The following is a 27,017-nucleotide window of genomic DNA, read 5'->3' as shown; positions in this document are numbered from 1 at the left end:
CTCTGTGCAGCGCTTCATGGTAATCAATGCCATCGCTGTAGAAATATTTCATTTTAAAACAAATCAGCGGGCCGCTAGTGTGGCTGAAAATAAACCTATGTGTGCTCTCATGTTATGGGTGTTGAATTACCCTCAACATTTCTCAGCTTCTTCTGAACTGCTGTGTTACTTACGTGCAAATACCAATAACATGTCTGTGATCAGCCGAGTTATGGCTCAGGCTCCAGCACACAGAGCAGAGGGCAGTTTAAGCTACATCAAGGAGCTGCATTCACTTTGCTTTTGCAGGGAAGTGACAATATGGAGAACATTACATCCCACACACACCTGAAACACATTAATACAGAAACATTTAGGTTTATGGCCGAGGCCCGAGGCCAAACATTAGTGCGTACAGGAGCACATTTCATAAAGGACCCTGCCTGTTAACAGATGCATTACACTGAGCTCACACCTCTTGTTGCTCTGTGATCACCACTTCATTGTTACACCAAGAATGAGGAAGAAACTCTTAATCCAGTGTGTTTATGTCAAATCTGTGTTGTCCAGCTACCTGACTGCCTCAGGAGGAATATGATGCCAGCCGCCCAAATCTGTGACATACTTAAGAGATGAAAAAAAAAACATGTTTCAGACAAATAAAAACCCACGATTGCTCTTCATCCTTCCCCACAGAGACCCACGCCTGCAACATTTTCCTCCGACAGCCTCAATTGAGCAGGAAGGATTTTTTTTTATGATGGCGGGGCATCTGTGACTCGGCGTCTAGAATAACTCTCTAAATAAAGAATAAAAGCAATCTGCTCTCGTTTCACTCCGTGCACCTTTTCCTTCCCTGTTGCCAGGGGGATGACCGAGTGCATTTCGTATGCAGCCGCCGCGCTCCACTGCCTCCCGAGCACCGAACAGAATCGCGTTCCACTTTAAAGATGTTAATTTTGCATTTTTAATGGCCGGCTGATGGCTTAAGTAAGTGAGCACCACTCACGAGGAAAGATGTGGAACTCCTCCATCCTGATGTCCCTCGTCCTGGATGGATGATCTCTCCTGGTGAGAGGAGGACGGAGAAAAGTGATGCAGAACTCAGCGGAGGTACATATTTATATTCAAAAGGATTTTTTAAAATGTTTTTATACAGTCCAGCCACCGGTGTGAAATGTTGGCAATGATCGTTTCTACGTATCATATCACATCAACATTTCTACTATGAGCATCATAATACTTATTGAGAAACAGGAGATTTTAAAGACAAACGTTACAGCCTTAAAGGCCACTGTCAGGACGTTTTGCTGCCATCGTTGTGGCGACAAAACCTGGGATTTGCAGCCAGACAAAAGACAGAAAGAAAAGAAAGAAAGAAAGAAAGAAAGAAAGAAAGAAAGAAAGAAAGAAAGAAAGAAAACCATTCGCTTTCTATATCAGCCAACAAAATCAGGTAATGTTTAGCAAAAAAACAGACACTTACACCCAAAACATGATCCTTTCCAAACCTTAGTCGGTGGTTATATAGCTAACCAGACCTATACAGATAAATATATATATTGTTTACTATTGACTTACTATTTAAAAATGTATAATTGTATAATTGTATTGGTGTGCGCTCTGCACATCCTGAGTTAACTGGCCACAGTGGAATCCAGTCGAGGAGATTCCTCAATTTCACGGCTGATTAGCCTGATGCCAGGATTATCTCTTGTTATTTTAAGGCAGATAATATGAGATTAGGACTAAATGGGATGTGTGAAATCAGCTGGAAGACACTGTGGGGCCGAGCTCTCTCAAAGAAATATCTGCACGACGCAGTTCGCGCTGCGCAACCTGTGAACCGTTGAGGGGAAATATAGTCGACCGGCGTGTTGAATCACAAGGGAGAAATTCACAGATAAATCGTCGGTGCACTAAATATTACAGCTCTTGAGTTTCAGGTCATCTACAATCTCTTTAAACACCTTTGTACAAATTCAACATGTCTCAGCTGTGAGCTCAGAGGTTTATAGCACAAACTCTGCTCTCTTTTTTTTTAATATACATGAAGGTAATTAGCTTGTGCTCAATGCTGTCATATCCATAAGTGCAGCTGCTTTTGAAAAAACAGGGCAAGAAAACAAGAGGCCAGGCCTCCCCAGGGTCAGTGCCCACCACAGCCTGGATTATGGCACCAAAGGAATCCTGGGAAGCGTGTATTGATTTGGCCTGACACTTGCTGCCACATTTAGCTTAGCCGCTGCTGACTCGCAAAGGCTTCAAGCAGTTATCTGCCATATTCTCTACTATCTTTAAAGAGCACTGAGAAATTACCTCGTGCCATAGAAGATTTATCATCACATAATTAGCTCGGTGCACCTAACGGCAGATCTCTTTTGACTACTAATACGAGCTTAAAGTTCATGTGCAGAGGACTATGCTTAATTAACTTGTTAGCATGGAGCATGCTGTGACCAAACACTGGCCTTTAGAAACTACATTTGTTTCACAGACTGTCTGGTCGCCGTGCTGCTCTGTGATCTCTGAGATCTGCTGGATGTTACAGACGACACTGACACATCAGCACAGAAGAATAAAGCATTATTCCTGCATTCATCTTCTAATGCTGCAGATATTGAAACGCTGGATTTGAAAGCCGAAGCTGATTTACTTGCCTGGTTCCTGCAATTTTAGAGTTTCCCCCTCATAACTGAATGCACTTCAGTCACTTTGGATAAAAGCACAACTTAAAAAAATAAATGTTTTCAGTGATCATCTTACTGATTTGTTCACTATCAACATTTTGTGACTCACCTGATATGTTAAAGAACATAATTTCCTCATGATTGTAATAGAAAACGTGATCCTGGCAGCATTACAAAGCTTCAGAACATGCTAACCTTTGCAAAGTACTTGAATATACCGACACTCCTGTTGTACAATATAATTAACTCATTTAAATGCGCAATCCAATTCGAAACAAATAAATTAATTGCAAAGGTTATTGGGGCAGCAACCAGGAAGTATCAACAGTTTGGAGAAATATAGATCGCTCGGTGCACATACTTCTACAAAACTGTACTAATAGCAATAATTGTAAAATCCTAAACAAAAGGTCCACTGACGAGCTTCCATGGAATCACATGGTCTTCCTCAGAATTAGCATCCTGGAATTGGATTTAAGGATGTTTTGCCTCTGAGCATCTCGGAACATGAAGCACTGAACTGGATAACCATCATTAAAGGTGCAATACGTGTTGCATATTGGCCATCTGTCAAATTCATACTCAAACAAATAGAGGGACAGAATACGACCAGCGTAACCGCTAACTGCTGCCAACTGTCGCTGCCAGTGGGAAGTTAGCTCAGTTAGCCGTGCTGCTAATGGTCCAGAGCGAACTCTATTTTAGAGTTAATAAAAAGTTTTTTACAAGTTCATTGGCTAAACTTACCATGTATCAATGTTGGTCATTAAAAAGAGTTGCCCTGGATCAGATAACAAACATCCAGTGAGCAGCACCCGGAGCAGTTCAGTGCTACAGAACAGCAGTGTGTGTTGCAGCAGCCATTTCTAAGCCCTACGTTCTACATCGTAATGTGCAGTGAAATTGTGTCCGGTGTCATGAGCAGATTTGACTCCTCACATGCCCAGTGTTCACGTTCCTGCTCAGCTGTAAACATCCCTTCGCCCAGTGTTGTTGCTCTGCATGATTCTGGGTAACTACTCTGTGCAAAGAGCAACTCCTGGCAAATCTTCCACTGGAGTCATCCGACACGTTAGCCTTCGGAGGGCCCGTTGGCTTTAAGTGGCCAAATGCCATCTTATTTTATTCATGTTGCTGCACTCCTGCACCCTTTAGCCTTGCACTCTCCCCCTGCAATACTTCTCAGCCCCTTTCCTTGTCGGCAAGATCTGATTTCTCCCGCTTCCTCATCCGAATGTCTTCCATTTAATTTAATTCGCCGAGTAACAGTTGTAACATCCCACTGCATCTTCTCCTTCTGCATCTCCGGCAGCTACAAACGCAGTTGTGGGACCGCGCTGGATGAAATGGGCAAAGACAGCTTCACCATCGCCAGGGGTGTTATTCTAAGATCAGGCTGGAATCAGAAGTTTTGTCGGTTTCAGTTAACCGGGGCGCTGCTAAATGGCTTAAGCCAAGCATCAGTGCACCCAGCAAAGGCTCTGAGATATTGCTGCATGACAGCTAAAGTAGCTGGGTGCATCACGGACATGTACCCAGCCTAAAGAGCCCTCGGGCTTTCTCTTCTCCATGACTGACTTTTAAGTGTTTTATCCCTGGGACACGGCGATAATGTGCATTAAGATCAAGAACACTTATTTCAATTGTGCTTTATGTTTTATTCCGGCCTTAAATTCGGCCGTGTCTAGACTGCACGCTGCTGAGAATAGCAGAGGAGGATCCACGACTGCGAGAACAGAGCCGACTTTCAGTGCGCTTACATCACTCCAGAGGAGGATTTTAGGTTTGCTCGAGAAAAGCAAAAGGACTTGCTTCAGTAAAGATTAATGGCACGAATATATCTTATAAAGAGGGATTTAGTCACTCTATACAGATATTCATAGACTGCTGGAGAAAAACTGAACGTTTCAATAAAACTACAGTGATACCTTGTGTCGTCTGAGGCTGATGTTTTTCCGCGTTCCTCTTATTTTCAACAGATCCATAAACCAACTGGGATGGCCCTGGGTAGAGTGCATACCTCCGCCAGGGCCCAAACAGTCCTTTTTTTTTTACAAATGCTTCGTCGGGTCCAACCTCATTGTTTTGTTTACGTCTGTGTTAGAATTCTGATTTATGAATTGCTCGAGCTTCTGTCAGCCAATAGTATAGCACCGTTGGAATCATGTGGTATCCGTGTTTCATCATCATCAGGAGTCTTGGGCTGTGTCCGAAATCACTCACTACTGATTATATAGTGCACTATATAGTGACTACGCCATTTTGTAGTGCTGTCCGAATGTCTAGTGAAGAATATTATACCCTACATAGTGCACTCAAAGTATCCCACAATGCATTGTGAAAAGTAGTGTACAGCCGATGGTCACTAACCAAGCAATATTTACCATCATGCATTGCGCTGCGGACGAACGCATTGGAGGTTTCAATTCACGTTTCAACTGCGCGACAGTAGTGACGTCATTAACGGCGCCGGAGTAGTGTCCGAAAGTTGGATGTTGGATTCAGTATGTAGTGACTAGGGAGTAGGGGATGAGTGGGTGATTTCGGACACAGCCTTGGTATGCGCCAGTTTGTGGAATTAAAATGCCCAAGTGCATCCATCATAATGCACTGGCCTTATGTTAGCTAGCTAGCATTAGAGTTATTAATGTTATATTGTGTTAGCAACGTTAATGTCAGCTAACATTTGCAAAGCTAACATTAATGCAAGCAACGTTAACATTAGCTTGCTAGCTTTAGAGTTATTAACGTTAACTTGTGTTAGCAATTTTAACATCAGCTAGCATTTGAAACGTTAACGCAAGCGACGTTAACATTAGCTTGCTAGCATTAGAGTTATTAACGTTAACTTGTGTTAGCAATTTTAACATCAGCTAGCATTTGAAACGTTAATGCAAGCGACGTTAATGTTAGCTAGTTAGTGTTAGCAACACTGACATTAAATAGCTGCTGTATGCAAAGTCAAGTACTGCATAGAAATGGCAGCCCCTCAGAGGTGATGTTGTGATGTAAACCCAAGATGTGCTTCAAAACCAGCAAAAATTACAGATAAATCAATGCGAACAAATTTGAACATTCACTGTGTTAACAGTCTTTCTAGTTTATACAAGTAAAAGCCAACAGTTCGGTCAGTGACAGTCAATATGAGTGAGATAGAGTCTTTCCTCTCAGGTCAGGACAGAAGGGAGAGTATGTGATGTTCATCAAGGTATTGATTAACACTGACATTAACCTAAAATAAATCACATGGTAAGTCATAACAAGATAAAGTTCACAATTTGATATGAAGAGTCAACACTCATTATTCATCTCATTATTTCAACTTCTTTGTTTCATCATTTTTACTTACAGTCGGAAATATTTTTGTGTATCAAGTCTTAAGTTTTCACATTTTTTCTTAGACAGGAGTAAATGACCACAAACAAATATTTAAAATACGTACAATATGAAATATCAGCCCACCACAAATGCCTCTGCAGGTAAAATGATGTCACTGACATGCCGTCCTCATACCAGCCCTCACACTGTCCTGCGCCCAGACAACTAACAGGTGAGGTCAGCTAAAAACCAGGTGAGTAAGAAGAGGAAAAAAGTGTTGGACAATCCCTGAGACGACGCAATGATAAAAAAAAAAAACGAGCACACAAGAACATCCGGTTTGATTTCACAGTCAGACGCCCCGAGCCCAGAAGAAACACAATATGAAAGCAGTGTGATGCAACACCTGCTAATGTGCCAACATATTCAAACTCTCTGACACAATCAATTTAACTCCATGCAGGAAATACCTTTTTTTATATAATATATATATATTCATACACTGGAAAAGCTCCAAGTACTGTCAGTACCCGAACACACACCCTCACATCTGATCCATCCCACAGCCTGGGAATCTTCTCTCCACGCGAGTTCAACATGTTGTTTGATGCTCACTCCCTTAGAAAACACTGATCTGTATCAGTGTAAACCAAAGTTATCGACACCCAACAGCTCCACGACAAAGTGACACACTGCAGACCCATGTGCAAACCCACTTGACTCCCGGCGTCATATACTGGAACATGGTCAGGTTTCAAATTAGAAAGTAACCACACAGTCTTTCCTGTCATGAAACACGTGCAGGCAGCCCCACAGTAAGACCCCAAAGAAGTGAACTGATTAACTTCCTGGAGAGCTGCTACTTCCTGGATAGCATAGAGCCCAGCAAGGTGTAAACAGGTTAACAAACACAGATTTCTTTAGTGTCATTTCAAACTCTGTTGCTTCTGTGACATTAGCGCTCATATCTGGATGTGTATATATTGCAGTTGTTCCCACATCTTCCTAGATTCAGACATGAAAATGTCCGACGGTCAAACAAATCATCGGGTTTTTGTTCAGCTGCATTATTCATGTTGGGTCCAGAACCACTGGCTCTTATGTTTCAGGGCCTGTCAGAGTGCATCTCTGCTGCGTGAACTCGCTCCGGTACTGTTCACTCCAGGAGAATTAGATAAGACAACACGGTGAATTCTGACCTGGCAATAAATCATTGTATGGGCTCAGGACTATCCACCACTAATAAATCATCTTCTCTACTTTGACTACGGTAACAGCACTGTGAGCTAAAGTCAGGGGAGAAGGAAATGTTTAGTGCTGTACGTACAGAGCAGTCGCCTGATCTGATGCAACCGACTCTTTGAGTTGCGCTCATATGTTGTGTTTGAATAGAAAGTCATTTTTCTGATGGCAGGCCAGTTTGAAACTTTGCAAAAGACACATGGTATTTCATGACATGATAAATAAGATCAGATGGTCCTTAAAGATGTGAGTAAGGTCGCTCCACGGGCCCTTTGTTGAATGATTTGAGCTAATCTGAGCATCTGGCTGACAAGAGGCTGAAAGTGAAGTGTACTTATTTTTTAATCTCTATATTTCCATACAATATATACACATGTAATTGTGTTTAGTTAACTGTGAATGTCAATGACTTTTTATCCATGCTGGAACCAGTGTTTGTCGGGCCTATCACTGTAGTAGTTGTTGGTCCTAATAGTGTAAAATCTTTGACAACAACAAGGTTGATATTTGTGATTTGCAGTGACGTTAGCATTCAACCACTTCCTGGCTAACGTTACTGTTTATGCTGGCTAGGAGTTTGTTTGGGGGCCAGCCCTATGCTCCCACATTTCTAAGATTTTTTATTTTTCACTGAAAATTAGGTCTCATGTTCCCACATTTCTAAGATTTTTCATAAAATTAGGCCCTATGTTCCCACATTTCCTAGATTATTCTTAAAATTAGGCCCTATGTTCCTACATTTCTAAGATTTTTCATAAAATTAGGCCCTATGTTCCTACATTTCTAAGATTTTTTATTAAAATTAGGCCCTATGTTCCCACATTTCTAAGATTTTTCATAAAATTAGGCCCTATGTTCCCACATTTCTAAGATTTTTCATAAAAGTAGGCCCTATGTTCCCACATTTCTAATATTTTCTTAAAATTAGGCCCTATGTTCCCACATTTCTAGGACATTTTCAAAATAAGGTCTTGTGTTCCTACATTTCCCTTCTATTTAATGGTTAGGGGTAGGGTTAGTTGTAAAGGGAAACCCTAACCCTAAGGAAATTTGGGAACATAGGGCCTAATTTTGGGGAAAAAATCTTAGAAATGTGGGAACATAGGCATGCTCCCAGAGTTGGTTGAATGCTAACGTAGCTGTCTAAAGTGTTTTACCTTTACACACGGCTTGATGTCCCTCCACATGTTCACTGTCTGTTGTCTCTGGCGTTGCAAATCAACCAGGCACAGTAAAACAAGGCTAACTGTTTGTCAGGTCTCCTCCTTATAAATGACTTGAAACCTGGAACACAACAGGACGACGGCTTAAGCTTGAGCTTCCCACCCTGAGCATGATGTCAGAGGAACATGGCCACAACTGTAATTGAGTGTTTAGTGTGTATTAGCAATTTAGCACGCTAACAGGCAAACCAAGAGAGAGAGCCTGGTAAATAAGACCTGCTAAACGTCAGCATGTTAACATTGTCTGCACGTTAGCATGCTGATATAGCATATAGCTTCAATCGCTGCTCTTTTAATGTACAACAGGCGTTCAACTCTTTTCCCAGTAGACACGTCTTTCTGGTGTGTCACATTCAACGTCACAAACACGCTGGACAACAGGAAACCGCAGAAAGCAGTGACAGTGTTACGTTTGAGATGTCCGCGTATCTTTTTCTTCAGTCTTGTTCCACTGAAAGATGTCGTATTGAAGCGCCAGCGGCTGAAACGTCAACACTCCTCGTAGCATTGCGCTGGAGAAGGGGCAAGAATTAGCATGTCCCCCCAGATGTCACATTTCCATCACAGCGATTGGAGCTGGAGACGAAAACTACCATTAAACATAGATCCTGTGACACATGGATGAATGACGAGTGTACACTTTCCCACCAAAGACAACCGCCAAAGTTTGTAAAAAATCAAAGGCTGTGCTGCTCTGCTGGGCACCGTCCTGAGCCTTGACAAGGACTTAACAAGCAGATGGCATCTCCATATAGATCTGCCCTCTGATCCTTCGTAATAGGAGCGTATCGGAGCGTTGCAGCAGTAAATGACAACAAATGAACACAATCAAACTGAGGAGGAACATGGCAACAAACACGATTCTTTATCCGAGCCCACGGGTCAGACTTAAGCCTGTGTGGCCTTGTTGTAAACTGACCTCTGACCGTCACGCTGAAGGAAAAACCCCAAATATACCAACAGAAAGACGCAACAAAGAAACTCTCAACATACCTCCCAGGTTCATCAACTCTAGTAGTCACTGAACCTGGATGCAGCCTCCTCTCTCAAAAGGAAGTGACTTTTACACAAACGAGCAGCTGTATTTTCTATTGTTACATTCTGTCGTGGTCCGGGATCCCAGCACTATTAAAGTGGAATCACCTTAACCCAGTTGGACCTGCTTTTGTCATAGCTGAGGGGTTTTCTACAGGAACGATTGGTGGGGTTTTGTATACACTCACGCTCGACTGGTCGCATTATCTCTGCTTCACGTGTTCCCCCCCGAGTTTGTTCAGGGTCTGTAACAAAGAAAGTAGCTTATTATCACCCACCGGAGGAGTTGTCTGCACATGTACGATTCGGTAATTGCTGCCGCTTAACAAGCAGACTGAATTGGACTTGACATTGAGCCATTATTAGGGAATAAAGTGCTGTGGGGTTTTTTTTTTTTTTTTGCAGTTTTGGGAGTTTGGCAGCGGCCAGTGAATCTCCCCTGGAAGGATTGTAAGAAGAGAATATAGTTACATCCACAAAGGTACAGAAGTAATGTGTGACGACTGAGAGTACACAAGTTATTCTTCCTCTTATATTAATTCCTTTTTCATTGGCTGAGCTGTCAGTGTTTGTCACACCAGACTCATTCTAATACTACTGCCCAGACTGCATATATTATACCTCTCCTACGCTGTATTAGTATTCGTACAACTGTATACTGCACATATCTTATTCATAATGTATATATTCATTTATCTAATACTTTCAGCTGTTTATTCTAAATGTCATACTTTCAACCTGAATTGCCTGTAATCACTGCAAATGCTCATACAGTAAAATATCCAAGCATATTCCTCCATCCGTCCTGACCAACCATGGTATTTTGATATGTATATGTATGTATGTATGTCTGTATATGTACATATATAATAATATTCCTATCCTTTAAAAGCATCTTTCATCTTTCTTCTTTGTCTCCTTCTGTTGCTTTTCTTCTCATGTCATTTAAACTCATTTGCACACATTTCATTAACAACTATTGGAAATAATGCAAAATATTCAAACCTGGCAGCTTCGTACATTTTAGCCCATATGTTGTATACCACAAATAGTTCATGAGAATATTAAAGAATGCATGAAATGAAAGTAACTCCCTCACGGTGACGGTGGCATCTGGCAGCACTGAATTCACATGGTGGACCGAGCGTTCATAAATAGTCATAGTTACAAACTGATCTTGAGTCGGGACATAAGCGTATTAAAGCTCCTTTGAGAACAGAGAGCAGCTTCACTGAACTGAAATGAGGCGTTCACTTACCTACTTGCCAGCAGCATGATGCTAATACAACATGGCAGCTCGGGGCAGCTCTATGCTACTTTCTCAGCCTCACCAAGTAATTGGTGACCCAGCACCCCACCTGACATGGGCGGCTCGAGGAACCGGTCCCACATAAAGCAAACAGGGTCAGTCCTACATGGGACTGTCGCATGTGTGCGAAAAAACATGTGACGAGCAAAAGCAGCCACTCCCTCAGACATCCAGAGACGGGCACATTGTTTGACACAGTGTTTGGTTTGGTTTGGACTTCAGGCTCTTCACTCCGTTCAGGCTGTGGGAGGGATTGCGGTGGCATTAACGTCAACTTTCAACATTCCTATAAAAGGTTAATTTGTGGTGCGACGGAGCAACCTTTCCTTAGCAAACTGACAGAGACAATTACTGTGTCTGCGCCCAAAATACATAGGGCTTCACGAAAAATCGCACAGATTCTTCCAGACGGTGAATAATATGAAATGACATTTCACTACCTGATATCTTTAGACATGCACTCCATGTACAATTGGAAGATCTTATGGATCCCTTCAGGACAGATTGATGCTCACACCTTTTGACAGCTCATCATAAATTAATTTGATTCCTGAGAGAATTTTTAATATATAAGCAAACTGAAATAGCTTTTTTAAATCATGAGTAAATCTAGTTTGTACATCGTGTGACCACTCCCTCTACAGTTGGGACTTCTGAACTGATCATCACACATGAGTGAGATCTGAGTATCTGTCGCTTGTGTCCTTCCTCCATGGATGGAGTTTCTTTGCTGTCATGCTCCGTGGTTGGATTACTGAAGGATCAACTGGGCAAAGGCCCAGGACCACAAGACTTTCAGGGGGTCCCCGGGGGCCAGAGCCTCTATTTGAAGTGACTGTTACACATTTCACAGTGCAAGTCAAACATACGATTACATGGCACACAAAATGACCACAAAGGGACACAAATAACTACAAACAGACACAACACAACTAAAAAGAGACACAAACCACTACAACCAGACACAAAATGATCACAGAGGGACACAAATAACTACAAACAGACACAACACAACTAAAAAGAGACACAAACCACTACAACCAGACACAAAATGATCACAGAGGGACACAAATAACTACAAAAAGACACAACACAACTAAAAAGAGACATAAAAAACTACAACCAGACACAAAATGACTACAAATAGACACAACACAACTACAAACAGACACAAAATGACTACAAATAGACACAACACAACTACAAACAGACACAAAATGACTACAAATAGACATAAATGACTACAAAGAGACACAAACAAATATGGCCAGACACAAAATGACTACAAATAGACACAAAATGACTACAAATGGACACAACACAACTACAACCAGACACAAAATGACTACAAATAGACACAAATAACTACAACCAGACAAAAAATGACTACAAATAGACACAACACAACTACAACCAGACACAAAATGACTACAAATAGACACAAATAACTACAACCAGACAAAAAATGACTACAAATAGACACAACACATCTACAAATAGACACAACTAAACTACAAACAGACACAAAATGACTACAAAGAGACACAAACAAATATGGTCAGACATAAAATGACTACAAATAGACACAAAATGACTACAAATGGACACAACACAACTACAACCGGACACAAAATGACTACAAATAGACACAAACAACTACACAACCGGACACTAAATGACTACAAATACACACAAACAACTACAACCAGACACAACATGACAACAAAGAGACACAAACAACTACAACAGACACAACACAACTAGATAGAGACACAACACAACTAAAAAGAGACACAGACAACTACAACCAGACACAACACAACTAAAAAGAGATACAAACAACTACAAAGAGACACACCAGACACAATTACCACAGACAGAAACAAAGATTATTTAAAGAGATATGAGGAGGAGGAGGAGGAGGAGGAGGAGGGGAGGATTGCAGGGCCTTTAACATGTCAGGGACCAGTTGTCTCATAACTGTCTGATGCCAAAATCCCACCCTTTGGTCACATGATGACAACAACATAATAACCAAACAACACCGTCAGCTAAGGACGGACACAAAATGAGGGTGAAGGTTTTTGGAAACACCAAGTACGTGAACTTTGTGTTCTACCTGTAGCTCCACCACCGGGCCGCCTTCTTGAAGAAGACCGCAGCTCATGTTTACATCTGAGCATCAGTACAGGAGACTTTATATTTCACGTTGACATTTCAAACCACCACTCTACTCCGATTACTCCATAGCTGCGAGGGAGATCTTCAATATTAGAAACATTCCTGGAACAACATATGTTGATGCCATCTGAAGCTCTCCACATCGCTGGTACAATGCACAGTATTTCCGAGATCTGACTGAGTTTGGTGCCAGATCATGTGTTTGTGTTTTGTAAATCCCCTGAGAAGCCGGGTGCTTTTTTCACTGACTTGTCATGGGTCAACTGGTTCACTAAGCAGACTGTTCTCCATGATTCTCTAATAGTATTCCTCGACCTTTATGCGGGGGTAATTTGCTTTTCCCATGCTTCTTTCATGACCTTACATAAAAATTCTTAAGAGCTGTTTTGTGTACAAGATTTGGGACCACAGCGGACCCCGAGGCTTGCAGCGCTCTTGTGTGCTTTAGTCCATTTTGTACTGCTTTTTATTGTGGTGTGTCCATTTGCTGCTTTTTTTAAAGGTGAATATGTGCGTTGTGGTGGTCATTTTTTTAAACTATATGTGACAATTTGACTCAGTTCTTCACGGATTCTCTCTTATAGTCTCATTTTTGTCAAACAGTTTCACCTCATTCACCCTTTGGCTGCTGAACTGAGTTTTTCTACTGCAAAGGCTTTTTTTTGGAGCGAGTGCCTCCACTTTGAATCACACATTATATCCCGGTGTTTACTTAATTCCTTCCTTCTGTGTGTGTTATTGCATAGGTTGCATGGTTTTAAGGCTACAAACACACTGTACGTGTCACAGCACGCCCGACGAGCTCTCCGCAGTAGGAAGTAGTAAAGATGTAGATTAGCCGCGCCGTAAAAGTCACATTCAGTAGTATACACAAACAGAAATTAGGTTTAAGTTGACACAACATCCTTCCTGCTCAGGTGTGTGGGATACGGATATGTAATTATATACTGTCAGAGGTTTCAGGGATCGTCCTGGATTTGGCAGGTCATGAAGGGATCACGCTGAATGCTTGAAAGAGAGTTTTGAAAGTATGTCGTTTACTGTAGATCGCTGGTTCTCAACCTGGTGGTCGGGACCCAGATGAAAAGACAGAACACAGGACCAAACATCTCTTACTCAAAACTCTCTCTCTCTATATATATATATTTTTTTTAATAACATTTGTATGCTTTTTATGGAAGAATTGGATCTAACAGATTTTTTTTAAAGATTTAGAGAAAAGACGATCACTCTTTGGTGGAGCTACTTATACTCTGAGAGTCATAACTTGGGTTAAGAACACTGAGAAACACTGCAGCTGAAGATACTTAAGTAATTTCTCAAATATCCTAATCAACTTGTGTTACTTATTGTAATACATTCAGTTTAAAACGTGCATTATTGTGCATTAATGAAGCTGAGACTGGCAGCTTAAAGGGACACTACGTAGTTTTAGAAAAGAAATGCAGAAACTCAGAGAGGTTTTATTTATAATCATGATTTTTTTTTTTCCATAACTGAATAAACAAGCTGTTCTCAGAGGAAAATAAAGTCCCCGAACACTGTTTGAGGGTAGAAAGGTGGCAGGGTCCGCCACATGTAAACAAAGTATAACAGTATGAAACTGTGTTTCAGGACAGTTTGTTTACTCAGTTTATTCATTCATTAAGACAAACATTTTGTTTAGTTAGTTTAGGCGTAAAATAAATCTTTCTCTTCGGATTAAATATGATTTCCCCAAAAAACTACATAGTGCTCCTTTAAAGACAAATCAGGAGTTTTCCAATCCAACAAAACTGTGACTCAGTTTAGATCACGCGACTGTTTCTTCTTCTGATACAAACCGTGCTGTGTGCAGAAGAGGAGCAGACCACATGGTTTGGAGTGACTTGGAGCAGAAGTTGACTCAGCCTGCCTCCTAGTGGCCGCCTGGCTTCATTACCACCCAAAATATCACAACTGAACTAAGACGTGTGAGTCAGAGTGAGAACTAAGTGAATTATCTTTCTCAACATGTTTGTTTTAAGTTGTGTTCAGGTGTTGCTGTTCAAACATCATTACTGGTGTGATTGGTACAACGATACACTCACATTGTGACTGTTGACACATATAAAGCTCTTTATTTCTGCTGTAAAAATGATATAAAAGTATTTTTTTTAATAAATCTCATCGTGGTCATGAATAGAAGTTATGTTATCATCAAGGCAAAAGCTTATAAAAGGTGCTTACGCTATATTTTCAAGTTTGGATGAAAGCTTGCATGAAGGCCAGCCAGCTAGCTTTGACACTCTGCAGCACATTCGTTACATGAAAGCTCAGTTTGAGAGAGATTATAATCCTCCTCATGAAAGCTCTAATATTGTTTGAGCAGCCAGGTCGGTGCCGGTCCTCCGGGCAGGACAAAGTAGTTCCACCACCAGGGCTTCTCTGCTCTCTCCTCGCGGTTCCGGCTCAGATCTGCCATCAGGGTGTAGCGCTCGTACTGGTTGTAAGGGTCGAAGCGGTCGTAGGAGCCCAAAGACGGGATGGTGTCGTCCTCCTCCTGCACGTCGGGCTGGGGAGCGGCTTTCTGCAGGACAAAGTCCACCCGGCCCGCCGTGGGCAGGCGAGCAGGCAGGTGGACTTTCTTCACGGCTCTGGTGTAGCCCGGGGCCGAGGCCATCACGATGTGGATGCCCGGGGTGAGGAGGCGCCAGTACTCTCCATTTTCAGCTGGCCAGGAGGGGGAGAAGGAGGCGGAGCGTTCAGTTATGATTGACCAGTTTGTTTGTTTGTTTGTTTGTTTGTTTGTTTTCTTAACTAGTTTACAAACGCGGAAAAGCCTCTGATACGAGATGGAAGGCATGGAACTAAAAGACGACAGTTATTCGTTCATCAATTCTCAATGAATCCGCCCAGTCAAAATCATAAATCAATTCATTGTTCAGTCTGTCACAATTTCCCAGAGTCTGAAGTCACGACCTCATGATGCTTTTTGTCTAACCAACAGGCCAAAATCCAAAAGACTCTTCATTTACTCTCATACATGACAAAGAGAAACGGCAAATCCTGCTGTTTAAGAAGCTGGAAGCAGCGAAGATATGACGTGTTTGCTTGAAAAGCGACTTATCGGCTCATGGTTAGACTTAAATTTAGACTTTATTCTCTACACAGGTCAGGAAGATTCATACAGCATCCTTGGCATATTTGGATAATAGAGATGGCATTTTTGAGTCAGACGGATCAAAATTTCCAGAAAAATGAGTTCACTTGTTGGACTTGTTGTCAGAAACTGGTAATTACGGGAACTCTCTGATGTCACGCAACATAGAAATTATGGAAACTGTACAGCAGGACTCACTGGTTTCTAACCGACCATGAGTTTATACACGACTTTATATCTCACAAGAAGTAACCCTAACCCTAATGTAACAGAGTGATGAATGAATGGAGCCACTTAATGGAACAAAATGTGTCACGACGTTGGCCACGAGCAACAAAGCTTCGGCTGATGTCGCACAACACAGAACAAGAACTCATCTGTGGTTTCAGCAGCAGCTGATGTTCATTCTGATGAATATGAATATTTGTTTTACGATTACCTGTGGTGACGTCGTGCTGTATTCCTTTGACCGATATCCGCGCGTCTTTGATTCCGTTTCCCTCCTCGTCTTTCACGATGCCTTTGATCCCTCGATGGGCCTGAGGAGCACAAGACGGGTCGCTTACAAAGAATAACCGATCATCCACTCAGAGCTCTGAACACCTCTTGATTCTGCTGCTTTGTGCTGCCAAATCTCTTTGTTTCTCTCAATACTCCCCAGCAGCCATTATTCTAGGAAATCGTTCAAGTTCAAAGCATTCTTACAGCGGAGGCATGGCTCTACATAAATGGCGGCTAATGGCTTTCGCTAACAGTTTAATTAAGAAATGATGTGTTCTGAAGATGGTGTTGGATCCCAGCTCAGTCGGATCAGTACATCCCTCAGCTAAACGCCACAGTGTCAACAATGCTCTTACTGCTTCAATAAACGCGATCAAAGCCTCGTGGTTCTCGTGCCAGGCGAGAAACAACTCCTCTTCGGGAGGGAATTTATCGCAGCCCAGCTCCACCGTCACCTCGAAGCAGTTGGTGTGGAGATAGTTGAAGTCCATCATGCCTGAAGGGAGACAGAACACAACAGCTTCACCCAGAGATCCAACCATCAGCCTCTGGTCTTACAGCGACCTCTGGTGGCTCAATCTGACATCTCATATCAAACATCCACTGTTGGACTTTGAGGAATGATGTTTGCAACTCACTTCCTGCGAAGCTGGACCACTGCGCCCCGTTAATGATTCCCTTCTGACTGTGGGCGCGAGAGGTTCCACACTGGGCGCTCTCATAGGACATGGTCTCATGGGCATTCGCGTATGTTCTCGCAAGAAGCTTGAACACCTACATGATCAAAAAAAAGCAAGGGTTATTTTTGTCACCTTACAGAAAAGAACATATACATGAATTCAAGTTTTAAATGATGTCCAAATAAAGGAGCACAGTGGATACCAGTGATGTGCACAAGCCAACCAAGAGGGCACTTTGGCATGCTTTTTTGGCTCTCAGGAGGGCACTTTAGCACGCGTTTTGGCTCTCAGGAGGGCACTTTAGCACGCGTTTTTCAACAATTGGGCCACAAGGGGGGACGACTGGCCCCCCCTGCCCCCCAATTGTTGAAAAACGTGTGCTAAAGTGCCCTCCTGAGAGCCAAAACGCGCGCTAAAGTGCCCTCCTGAGAGCCAAAAAAGCATGCCAAAGTGCCCTCTTGGTTGGCAAAACACACTAAACTGCCCCCTTGGCTGGTTAAAACATGATAAACTGCCCTCTTGGGAGCCAAAACACGCGCTAAAGTGCCCTCTTGGGAGCAAAAACGCGTGCTAAATTGTCCTCTTGGGAGCCAAAACACCTGCTAAAGTGCTCTCTTGGGAGCCAAAACACATGCTAAAGTGCCCTCTTGGGAGCAAAAACGCGTGCTAAATTGTCCTCTTGGGAGCCAAAACGCGTGCTAAAGTGCCCTTTTTTTCGCCCCTGTCCTTCAAAAAGTCTGCGCACGCCACTGGTGGATACTGATCTGTTCTGGAGGCGTCTGAAGGATCCGGCTCACCTGGTCGTCCGGTGTCGGAGAGAACATGGTGCTCTGCAGCGGGTGTTTGGACAGATCGTAGGGGTAGACCGCCACCAGGTCTCCACCGTGGAAGTTAGCGGAGAGCACAAACGGGATGGAGCGGATCCATTTCATGACGGCGTAAGTCTCCGGTGCAACCTGCATCGTTCGAAACCGAGACACGAAGCGCTACATTTAAAGTGGCTCGTCAGCAGCAGCATCCATGAGGCTGTGGACTGTGATTCAGTGACACGACACATATGGAGAAGGATTCATACTGTACCTTACCAAACCAGTAATAGTCTGGGATTGGGACGTGGTCGGTGCGGTAGCCCTTCATCCTGCGCCGGTTGTAAATGACTGACGTGAGATCGGGGAAGTTTCTGTTCAGGTCGATGTTCTGAGCGTTGTTTCGGCCGATGTTCCAGGAGTCATGTCTGCCGCCCTGTGGGATTTACATGATTGTGTTTTGGGTTAGGGTTTGTGTTTATGATGTAAATGACAGGTGAAATGCCGATCAATGATCTGATCTGTTCTACGTGTTTTTATTGCAGCCATATCTACCTATTATCTTCTCATTCATTCAACAGAACTAGTGAAAGATACATAAATGTGATAATAACATGATAGACAGGGTTGGGTAGTAACGTGTTTCATGGACTGTTATTGGTATTGTGTAATTATATTATTTGAAGTGTTTTCCTGCTCCAACACCCCTGATTCTAATGAATGTCTCGTGATCAGGCTTGATGACGACGAGCTGACTGTAACATTTAACGTGTGGATTATTAAAATATTAGATTGGTTTTCCAACAAAAACTGCACAGCATTGAACGTATGTCCCGGTGGAGAACTGACCCTGTCCTCGTCATCGTTAGTGTCCTGGGCTCCAGCCACAGCCACCTCGTACCCGTCAGGGTTCATGGAGGGCAGGATGTGGATGCGGGTGGTGTTGACGAGGGTCTGGATGCGCTCGTTCCCCAGCAGGTACTCTGAGCACAGGTACTGCGACAGGTAGATCAGCAGCTGGCGGCCCAGGACTTCGTTTCCGTGCATGTTGCCGACGTATTTCACCTCGGGCTCGACTGCACAGGGTCACATTTAGAGTTAAGAGGTCAGACTTCCTCCGTGACGAAAAAGACTTCAGACTTTACTTACGCAGCTCGTGTCGCCCGGGGTTGTTTGAGAACTCGATGACGAGCAGCTCCCGGCCCTCCATGCTGCGGCCGATGCTGTAGGTCCTCGCTATGTCGGAGCAGCGTTCCTCGACTTTCTTCAAGATGTCGTTCATCTGAGCGTTGGAGTGATAGCTGAACTGTGGCGTGGTGGCGGGCTCCTCGGGAGGAGGCATCTCCATGCTGTCAATGGCCTCCTCGTTCTGCTCCGCTGTAAGGACAAGCGCAGCAGGATTTATCGGCTTGGATCAATGTGCTTTAAGATCTGACGTTTTAGATCCATCACACAACGCGTCCGTCTTCATTCTTGTCGCGCTGCCAGGCTATAAAAAGGCTGTTTGAGGAGTGTGGTATGTACAGCAGAGACCAGAGAGAGAGGGTGGAAAGTCCATGTGGCTCCGAAGAGCCTGATGTGCTTATTTCAGCTGACACGTTAAAACCATCTGCCCTTATTTTCATATTCACACTTATAGAGACTGATAATAGCTCCAAAACCTCGGAAGAACACATTCAATCTTCCCCACAGACGAGTGTATCCGTCAAAACTCTCACCACAGGTTTAACTGTTGGATGTCTGCAGAGTGTGCCCTCATGTGTGGAGGCACGACCGTGAGGGGAACAGTTCCATCCCTGTTTCGGTTTGTTTATAGATTTCCAATGCATATTCAAGCAGCATTAATGGATCTTTTGGCAACGGAATAAAAAGCCATCACCTCATAAAGTTGTCATGGCGTATGTGAAACAGTTGTCTGGTTCACATCAAGCAGACGCGTTAACTTTCAGGTTTGTAGGTCGGTCTTTGACTCTCTTTTAGCTCTTTTTTCGGTCTCCACCAACTCATCAGTTGGTAAACCCTCTGAAGTTATCGACCAGGTGTTAAAACGTATACAGCTAGTTGTTAAACTGTGTCACCTGTTGCTTGGCATGAGACAAAGCTGATGAACCAAAAGATTAAAGCCGAGGGCCTTAAAAGCAAAACAATGAGCTTAAAGTGGCTAAAATGCCTCACAGAGCTGCAGAGTCGGTTGATAATTCTGTGTCTGTAATACTGCTTTACTTATTTGCGACATGCTTAAAGGGATATTCCGGTGTAAGTTTAATCCATGGTCTAACACACTGTGAAACTGTGTTAGACTCCCTCTCGAGAGGTCAAGTTAGCAGACCGCTAATTTACGGAGTTTTATCAACCTCAGAAACGACCGCACGACAACAATACACTGCAGTAAATGGATCCAAATATAAACCGCCACCAAAAAGCCACAAATAATGCTCAGAACAGCACCAAACTTCAGCAACAGTACAAATAGTGTCTCAGCACATAGTCCGGGGCATCTAACCTCCGCTAGCTTAGTTGGATTTCTATTGTGAAGCTAAAAACAGATTTCAACTCTCCTCCATCAGCTTCCGGGTCGGGGAAGTCCCGACGCTTACCGAGTGCGGTTAGAAATGCTCAATTCTGTTCTTTTCCCTGTCCGGTCTCGATAATAACTGTTATAAACTGGCAGGTAAGACACATATGAACTTTGATTGCTTTTCCATGGAGTCATAATCATACATTTTCATCCATGAGCCGCGGAACTCTACTGCACTTGGTAATCGACTCGTCGGGACTTCCCGTCAACAGGAAGCTGCTGCAGAAGAGTGGTAAATTTAGTCAGCTTTTCAGTAGAAATCCAGCTAAGCTAGCGGAGGTTAGATGCCCCGGACTATGTGCTGAGACCCTATTTGTACTGTTGCTGAAGTTTGGTGCTGTTCTGAGCATCATTTGTGGCTTTTGGTGGCGGTTTATATTTGGATCCATTTACTGCAGTGTATTGTTGTCGTGCGGTCGTTTCTGAGGTTGATAAAACTCCGTAAATTAGCGGTCTGCTAACTTGATCTCTCGAGGGGGAGTCTAACACAGTTTCACGGTGTGTTAGACCATGGATTAAATTTACACCGGAATATCCCTTTAAAACGAAGCAGGACATACACTTTAAAAAACAATTCGGATCAAAATGCTAAAATACAACAACATTAAACATCTGATGATGTCACAGGGAACGTTCCACTAATAACCAGACGAGGCCGGCAACAAATGATTATTTTAAATAAAATGAAAAATGACAATGACAACATCCTGGACACCGTGCTGATGTTTAAACTGCAGGCTGTGAGGCCGCTAGATGTTCAGCTGAGTTTCATGTGAGACAAAGTAAAGCTGCCCCTCGTTTCAGGAGCTGGAACCACAGAATCTTTGGCACTTTGCTCAAAAAACAACTTGGACGATGAAAAATAGTTGCTGATTATTAATCAATAAGGCAATGATGATGGTTTCTAACAAACTGATATTAATCGACAGGCTGCTACACAGTGTCGCACTAGCATTTCACTGGTCTTGGTCCTGGCCCCCAGTCCTGCTGCTGGAGCCGAGCTGTGTCGTAATCTTTCAGAATGACAACATTTACATAAAGTGAGGCGAGAGGTCTCACCCACTTTTCACTAACACGCCTGAAATAGCGGAGCAATTACTGCGAGGCGAGCCTGAGGTCACATGATACCAAAACAAGAGCATCGGCCAGAAATTAACATGGATATGGAAATAATTACACAACTCTCAACCTGCTGCCAGACATCTGAACACAACTCCACGCAACAGGAAACGCTTTGCAAGACGCAGCGCCGGAGAGCAGGACGAGACGTTGCGTTACATTTCATGGGTTAACTTTAAGACTTTTATGAACATTTTTACTGGACACGAATGTGAAAAATTACGTTACGAGCGCTCAAATCAGTTCATTCTGTCCTGCAGGAGCTCCTGCTGCTCCTGCTCTCATATGGCTCACACATGATCTCCTTTGTTATTTCTGACTTCAAGAATTTAAGTGTTCTTAGCAAACTCTGACGGACTTTGTTTGTCTTTTTGTGGTGCACGAAGGCTGCTCATAACCAGAGCCTGCTGATGAAAACACGTGGGAAGCGGCCACAGAATGCAACGTTGGTGCAGGTTTATGTGGTGAAATAAAGGCGTTCCAGTCGGACTTTATTTGAGGTGAGCCACATGAGCAAGCGTGCAAACCAGATGCCTGCTGAGGAGTAAAACATGCTCCATGAAACACAAAGGATTGTGTTTCTCCTGCAGGGAACAAGAAGGTGAACGTGAACAATTTTAAATATGATCATTTCAGGTCACTCAGGACAAAATACCAGAGATAGTTCGCCGTTTTCTCACCTTGGAGGCCCTCCAGCGGGTCGTAACATCCCTCCTCCTCACTGACAAAGAAGCGATCACAGTCCAGGAAGTAGGGCCAGGCCATCTCGATCCTGTCAAAGGCGTGGCTGCACTTCTTGCGCATGGCCTCGCAGGTGGTGCGACAGGGCTTCAGCACCGCCTCCCGCTCGCAGCGCGGCGCCAACACGGAGCAGCCCAGCATGCGGATTTCAGGGTTGCACTCCCCCCCGAGCAGAGACTCCACCACGCTCAGCAGGAGGTACTCGGCGCCCGCTTCGGCCTCTTCGCGGGTCTTGTGGCCGAGGATGTTGGGGAACATGGTCTGAGTGTAGGACATGTCGTCGCAGTAGGACAGCAGCACATCGGTGCATTTGGCTGAGGCAGATAAAGAATCTCAGACAGATCAGGAGCGCTGAACATTAAAGTGGACCGATTATTCTGGAAGTGTTTGCGTTCTTACAAGATCTTGACAGTTATTATTCTAAGGTCGGCGCCAACAGAAGCTCTTCCCTCCCACAGAAAACACTGCTCCTGAAACGCCTCGTCTGGAGTCCCGCCTTTTAATTCTGCGACTTTGTGACATCGCGCTACATCACCACGTCAAACATTTGCATCATTTACGTCAAGCGGCTAGTCGCTGTGTAGTTTTGAGCAGCGCTGGCTCAGGCGTGTGTGAGCTGACCAATCAGAGCAGACTGAGTATTCATCTTGTTAAAGAGACAGGAGCTAACAGAGTGTGTCAGACAGAGCTGGCTCCTTTAAAGGATTACTCAGTAGAGCAGCAACAATTATTCATCGATTAATCCATCGAAAGGAAATTATCTGCCAACAAGTTTAAGAAGTATTTCAGTCATTTTTTTAAGCATATATGTCAAATATTTGTGTGATCCGCCTTCTTAAATGGACATTTGCTGCCATGTATTCTTTGTTCACGACAGTAAATGAAGAATCTTTGTGTTTTGGACTGTGAGTTGGACAAAAAAAGCAGTTTGGGTTTGTTGCCTTGAAACAAGATGAACGTTTATCTAACTTTTTGGACACTTAACCAAGAAGATGATCAACAGTTACAGACAATGGTTGGCTGCAGCCCTGCTAATCAGACCAATCGACAGCGGAGATGAAACAAGAACGGTATGGAACACAGCCAGCCCGGCAGCCGACAGTAATCCGGCCGCGTCAGTGTGTCATGCTGAGGGATCGGGACATGTGTCACACACTTAATCACGAGCCTCACTGTGCTGTCTTCAATCATGGAGCTCCAAACATTTCTATTATCTCTGGAAATTAGAATTTGAATATTTCATAGTGCCATTGCTCATCTAAAAATACACATGATGGTCTTATGGCTTTCGGGGCCAGATTCCATTAAGGCTCCACCCAGCGTGACTTATGATCTCATCCTTTTTGTTATTAAGAACACTGACTCCATTCAACTCCTCGGGGACGTAACGGTGAAAAACACTGACGAGTCCGGGGTGTTTTTTTTCTCTCCGGTTAATAGAGTGGAGGAGAAGCTACAGCTGATGAGTTTACCAGTTGACAGAGGAGAGGCTGCTGCAACATGCAGGAAGTCTGACTCTAGGGCCAGGGGTACTTACGTTTCTCCTCCACTATGGGCTTGCACAGTCCTGTAAGACACAGCAGCGCGTCATTAGCCGACACGGTGGCAGACACTAGATGGCAGAGTGGGTTCTGTTAACAGCCTCAAATGTGGCCTACAAAGTATTCTGCTTGATCCACCTCTGGTTCTGCTTCAGGAGCAGCTTTTCTAAAATGTCTACAGAGTGTCAGGGAGACATGAGAGGGCTGAAGAAAAACACTTTCATCCGGAGCATGAACACATTCTGGAAAGTTACAGGAGCAGCATCTCATCATACTCACAACCATTCTCTGGTTAAAGTTTCTACAATTTACAGACAACACACACTTTTCATGAGTTTAACTTCCCTAAAGTCAGCCTCTGGGTCCAGCTGCACATGGAGATATGCCATGTCCAGTTCATGCAGCAGGTCTAAAGTTCATACTGTCACACAGCTGAGAAAGTTTACCTCTGAATCCTGGGTGGCACCGCGGAGGAGCCGCCGACACAGGGACCAACAACTGCAGCAGCAGCAGCAGCGGCAGCAGCATGATGCTCGTCTTCCCGCAGCTTTCACTCTGTGATCCGGTTCGATGTGGCACCGCACGCACGCAGCCAGAGGGCGTGTGCGTCAATCTGCCCCAGCGCGTCCGCACAAGTTTCCCTCTCAACTCCCCTCAAAGCGGCTTTATTAGGCGTATTACGGTTAACGATCGAGTTACAGGAGGAAATGGCTCTGAGGTGAAGTGGGGACGCGCGAGTTTTACGCGCACGGCGCTCAGTGAGGAGACTTAAGGTGGAGCGACCCGCCAGCTGCAGGGTTCTGTCGCGTCCACACCAGCTGTGAGTTCAGCAGTTGACTCGTTTTGTTCCAGGAGGGTTCTGACTCATGATCCAATGATCCATATTCACCCAGCCTATTACAGAGTGGTGCAGTGATGAGTCCTGAGACCCTGAAATCAGTTAGAATCTGAGCGCTTCCGGTTGCACGTCTCAAATTCAACAGGTTTTTTAATTGGTTTTCCTTAAAACACCGGAAATGCGGTATGTGGTCACCATAGGCTGAAGATATTTACACGTTTTGTTCCTCGACATAGAATGCATCATCAAACGTCCTACAAATTAATTATAAAGTGCTAACGCGTCTTAAAAAGCAGCTAATATCCAATGTCAATGTGTACAATCTGCACTGACTCTGCAGTAGACCCGGGTTTCTATCCGTTAAAGTGTCCAGAAATGTGTTATATATTTTGTTGTGTCTCGTACGAAGATTGTGCCAAAGAAAGTCACGATTATACCTCGATAAATAGTTAATGGTAAGATATTTAACATGATATTAAAATAGAAAGAAATATGCGCTCCTTTAATAATAAACCTGGCGTGTCCAGCGGTTCTTATTTGAATGCATCCCTATCCAAAAAAAGGTCTAACAGTGTTGGATGGAAGTTCATGAGGAGGGAAGTCGGCAAACGAGAGTGTGAAGTCAAGTTTAAAACATCAGCTCCTCCAGGAACGTTTGTGCCCGAGTCAACCCTCTGACTGTCTCCAGAGGATGAGCATTTGCTTCAGGACCGACGATTGCCGCCTAATCTCATGTTCCACACGTAGGCTATAACACACGGCACATTTTCTAAGGGAGCTTATTTTACTCATCCCACTAATTATAGGTTCTTCTCCCCTTCAGAGCTGATCTGAACTAGATGGGAAGCCTGGCTGTTCATCACTCAGGCTGGCGGGCGCTGGACCCCCGGGTTCAACACTGGATGGAGAGTCCTCTGGCTTTAATGATTATAGCAGGTCGAGGGTGGTGTGAGCGCGACAAAAGTGGAGATACTGCTGCATGTGGCCGCTTAATCGGGAATATGAATTATGCGGATTATTGCACGGCAGGGAAATAAAGTGAATGGACACGAGGGCCTGTGGGAGAGATGACACCTTATTGGATGTGTGCAGACAGAAGCACTTATAGTCAGTGATTTAAACTGATATAGACTGAGACTGAACACTTTGGGTGGAGCGAGTTATACGTTTGAACATAGTGGAAATATAACCTTTGTGCAACGTGGCTTAATGATGACAGAAATATCTGAGTGAAAGTTAAGAGATTCGTGTTCTCCAGAGGATGAAACCCTCTGATTTTTCCTCCAGCTCCACCATGAGGTTGAAATGTGCGCTCTTGAGGAGCACGTTTCATGATCACTGCAGGCGTACAGTGAGTGTCAGCTCATTGTTCAGCTGTGCGTCCTGCAGCCAGACTGTTTCAGTATAATCGCTCTCATGCCACGGTTGTTCTGCCGGAGCGGGGCGAATGTTTCCAGAGGAAAAGCTCCAGAAATCCCTTGGTGCCGAACAGTACGTGCTCGCCACCAAACAGCAGACGCTGTAAGTGACTAGCTGGTGAACCAAGAGGAACAATGTTCCCCACAGGGGTTGGCAAAGACCAAATTGTTGTCAGCTGCTCCCGAGTGACCAAAAGAATCTGTGTCATTTTTCAGCAGGCGGCATCGCTGCGTCAGAATGTCGGTTTTTATCCAGGACTTCAGTTTGTGAAGAAGTAACTGTGAGGCCTGATCTGCCCAGCAGCCTCATTAGTGCTAGTTAGCAAATGTTAGCATCTGTACATTTCCTCCAGAAGTTGACGATGATGCAGCAGATGCAACACATCTGGCCTCAAAACTGCTTCATCCTGAATTGTTGCATCACCTTTTTGCAAGCATTTTTTTAATCACATCCTCCAATACTTGTGTTTTATTTACATCTGAAGTGTTGGGTAATAAACACAGACTTTTCACAACTTTATTGAACGGTGTGTCTGAAGGTGTTAACACAGCACAGGGCCTGCAGAACCTAAATGCTCCTCGTTATGATTGTTAATCATAAGAGGAGTCATAGTTACAGTAGTTTAGTAGTAGTTTACAAAGGCTAACGCTAACGGTCCCCTGGGTAACGTAGTTTACAGCGAAACCCGTCAAACGA

General features: G+C 43.8%; 1 protein-coding gene across 1 annotated transcript; it reads right to left on the bottom strand.

Moving 5' to 3' along the window:
- Positions 1–15,050: 15,050 nt before the first annotated feature.
- On the bottom strand, positions 15,051–25,388 carry LOC115589708 (carboxypeptidase Z). Its single transcript, XM_030430801.1, has 11 exons — positions 24,511–25,388; positions 24,061–24,090; positions 22,463–22,837; positions 19,235–19,462; positions 18,935–19,161; positions 18,360–18,521; positions 18,077–18,235; positions 17,238–17,373; positions 16,956–17,095; positions 16,538–16,637; positions 15,051–15,668 (listed from the first exon to the last, which is right to left on the bottom strand). Exons 1-11 carry the CDS (start codon positions 24,590–24,592, stop codon positions 15,310–15,312), a joined length of 1,998 nt encoding a protein of 665 aa, XP_030286661.1. The 5' UTR covers positions 24,593–25,388; the 3' UTR covers positions 15,051–15,309.
- Between the last annotated feature and the right edge of the window lie 1,629 nt (positions 25,389–27,017).

Source organism: Sparus aurata, chromosome 10 (genome assembly GCF_900880675.1).
Source record: "Sparus aurata chromosome 10, fSpaAur1.1, whole genome shotgun sequence".
In the NCBI taxonomy this organism is placed as follows: Eukaryota; Metazoa; Chordata; class Actinopteri; order Spariformes; family Sparidae; genus Sparus; species Sparus aurata.
The sequence above is the reverse complement of the archived record's forward strand: the minus strand, read 5'-3'. Positions and strand labels throughout refer to the sequence as shown.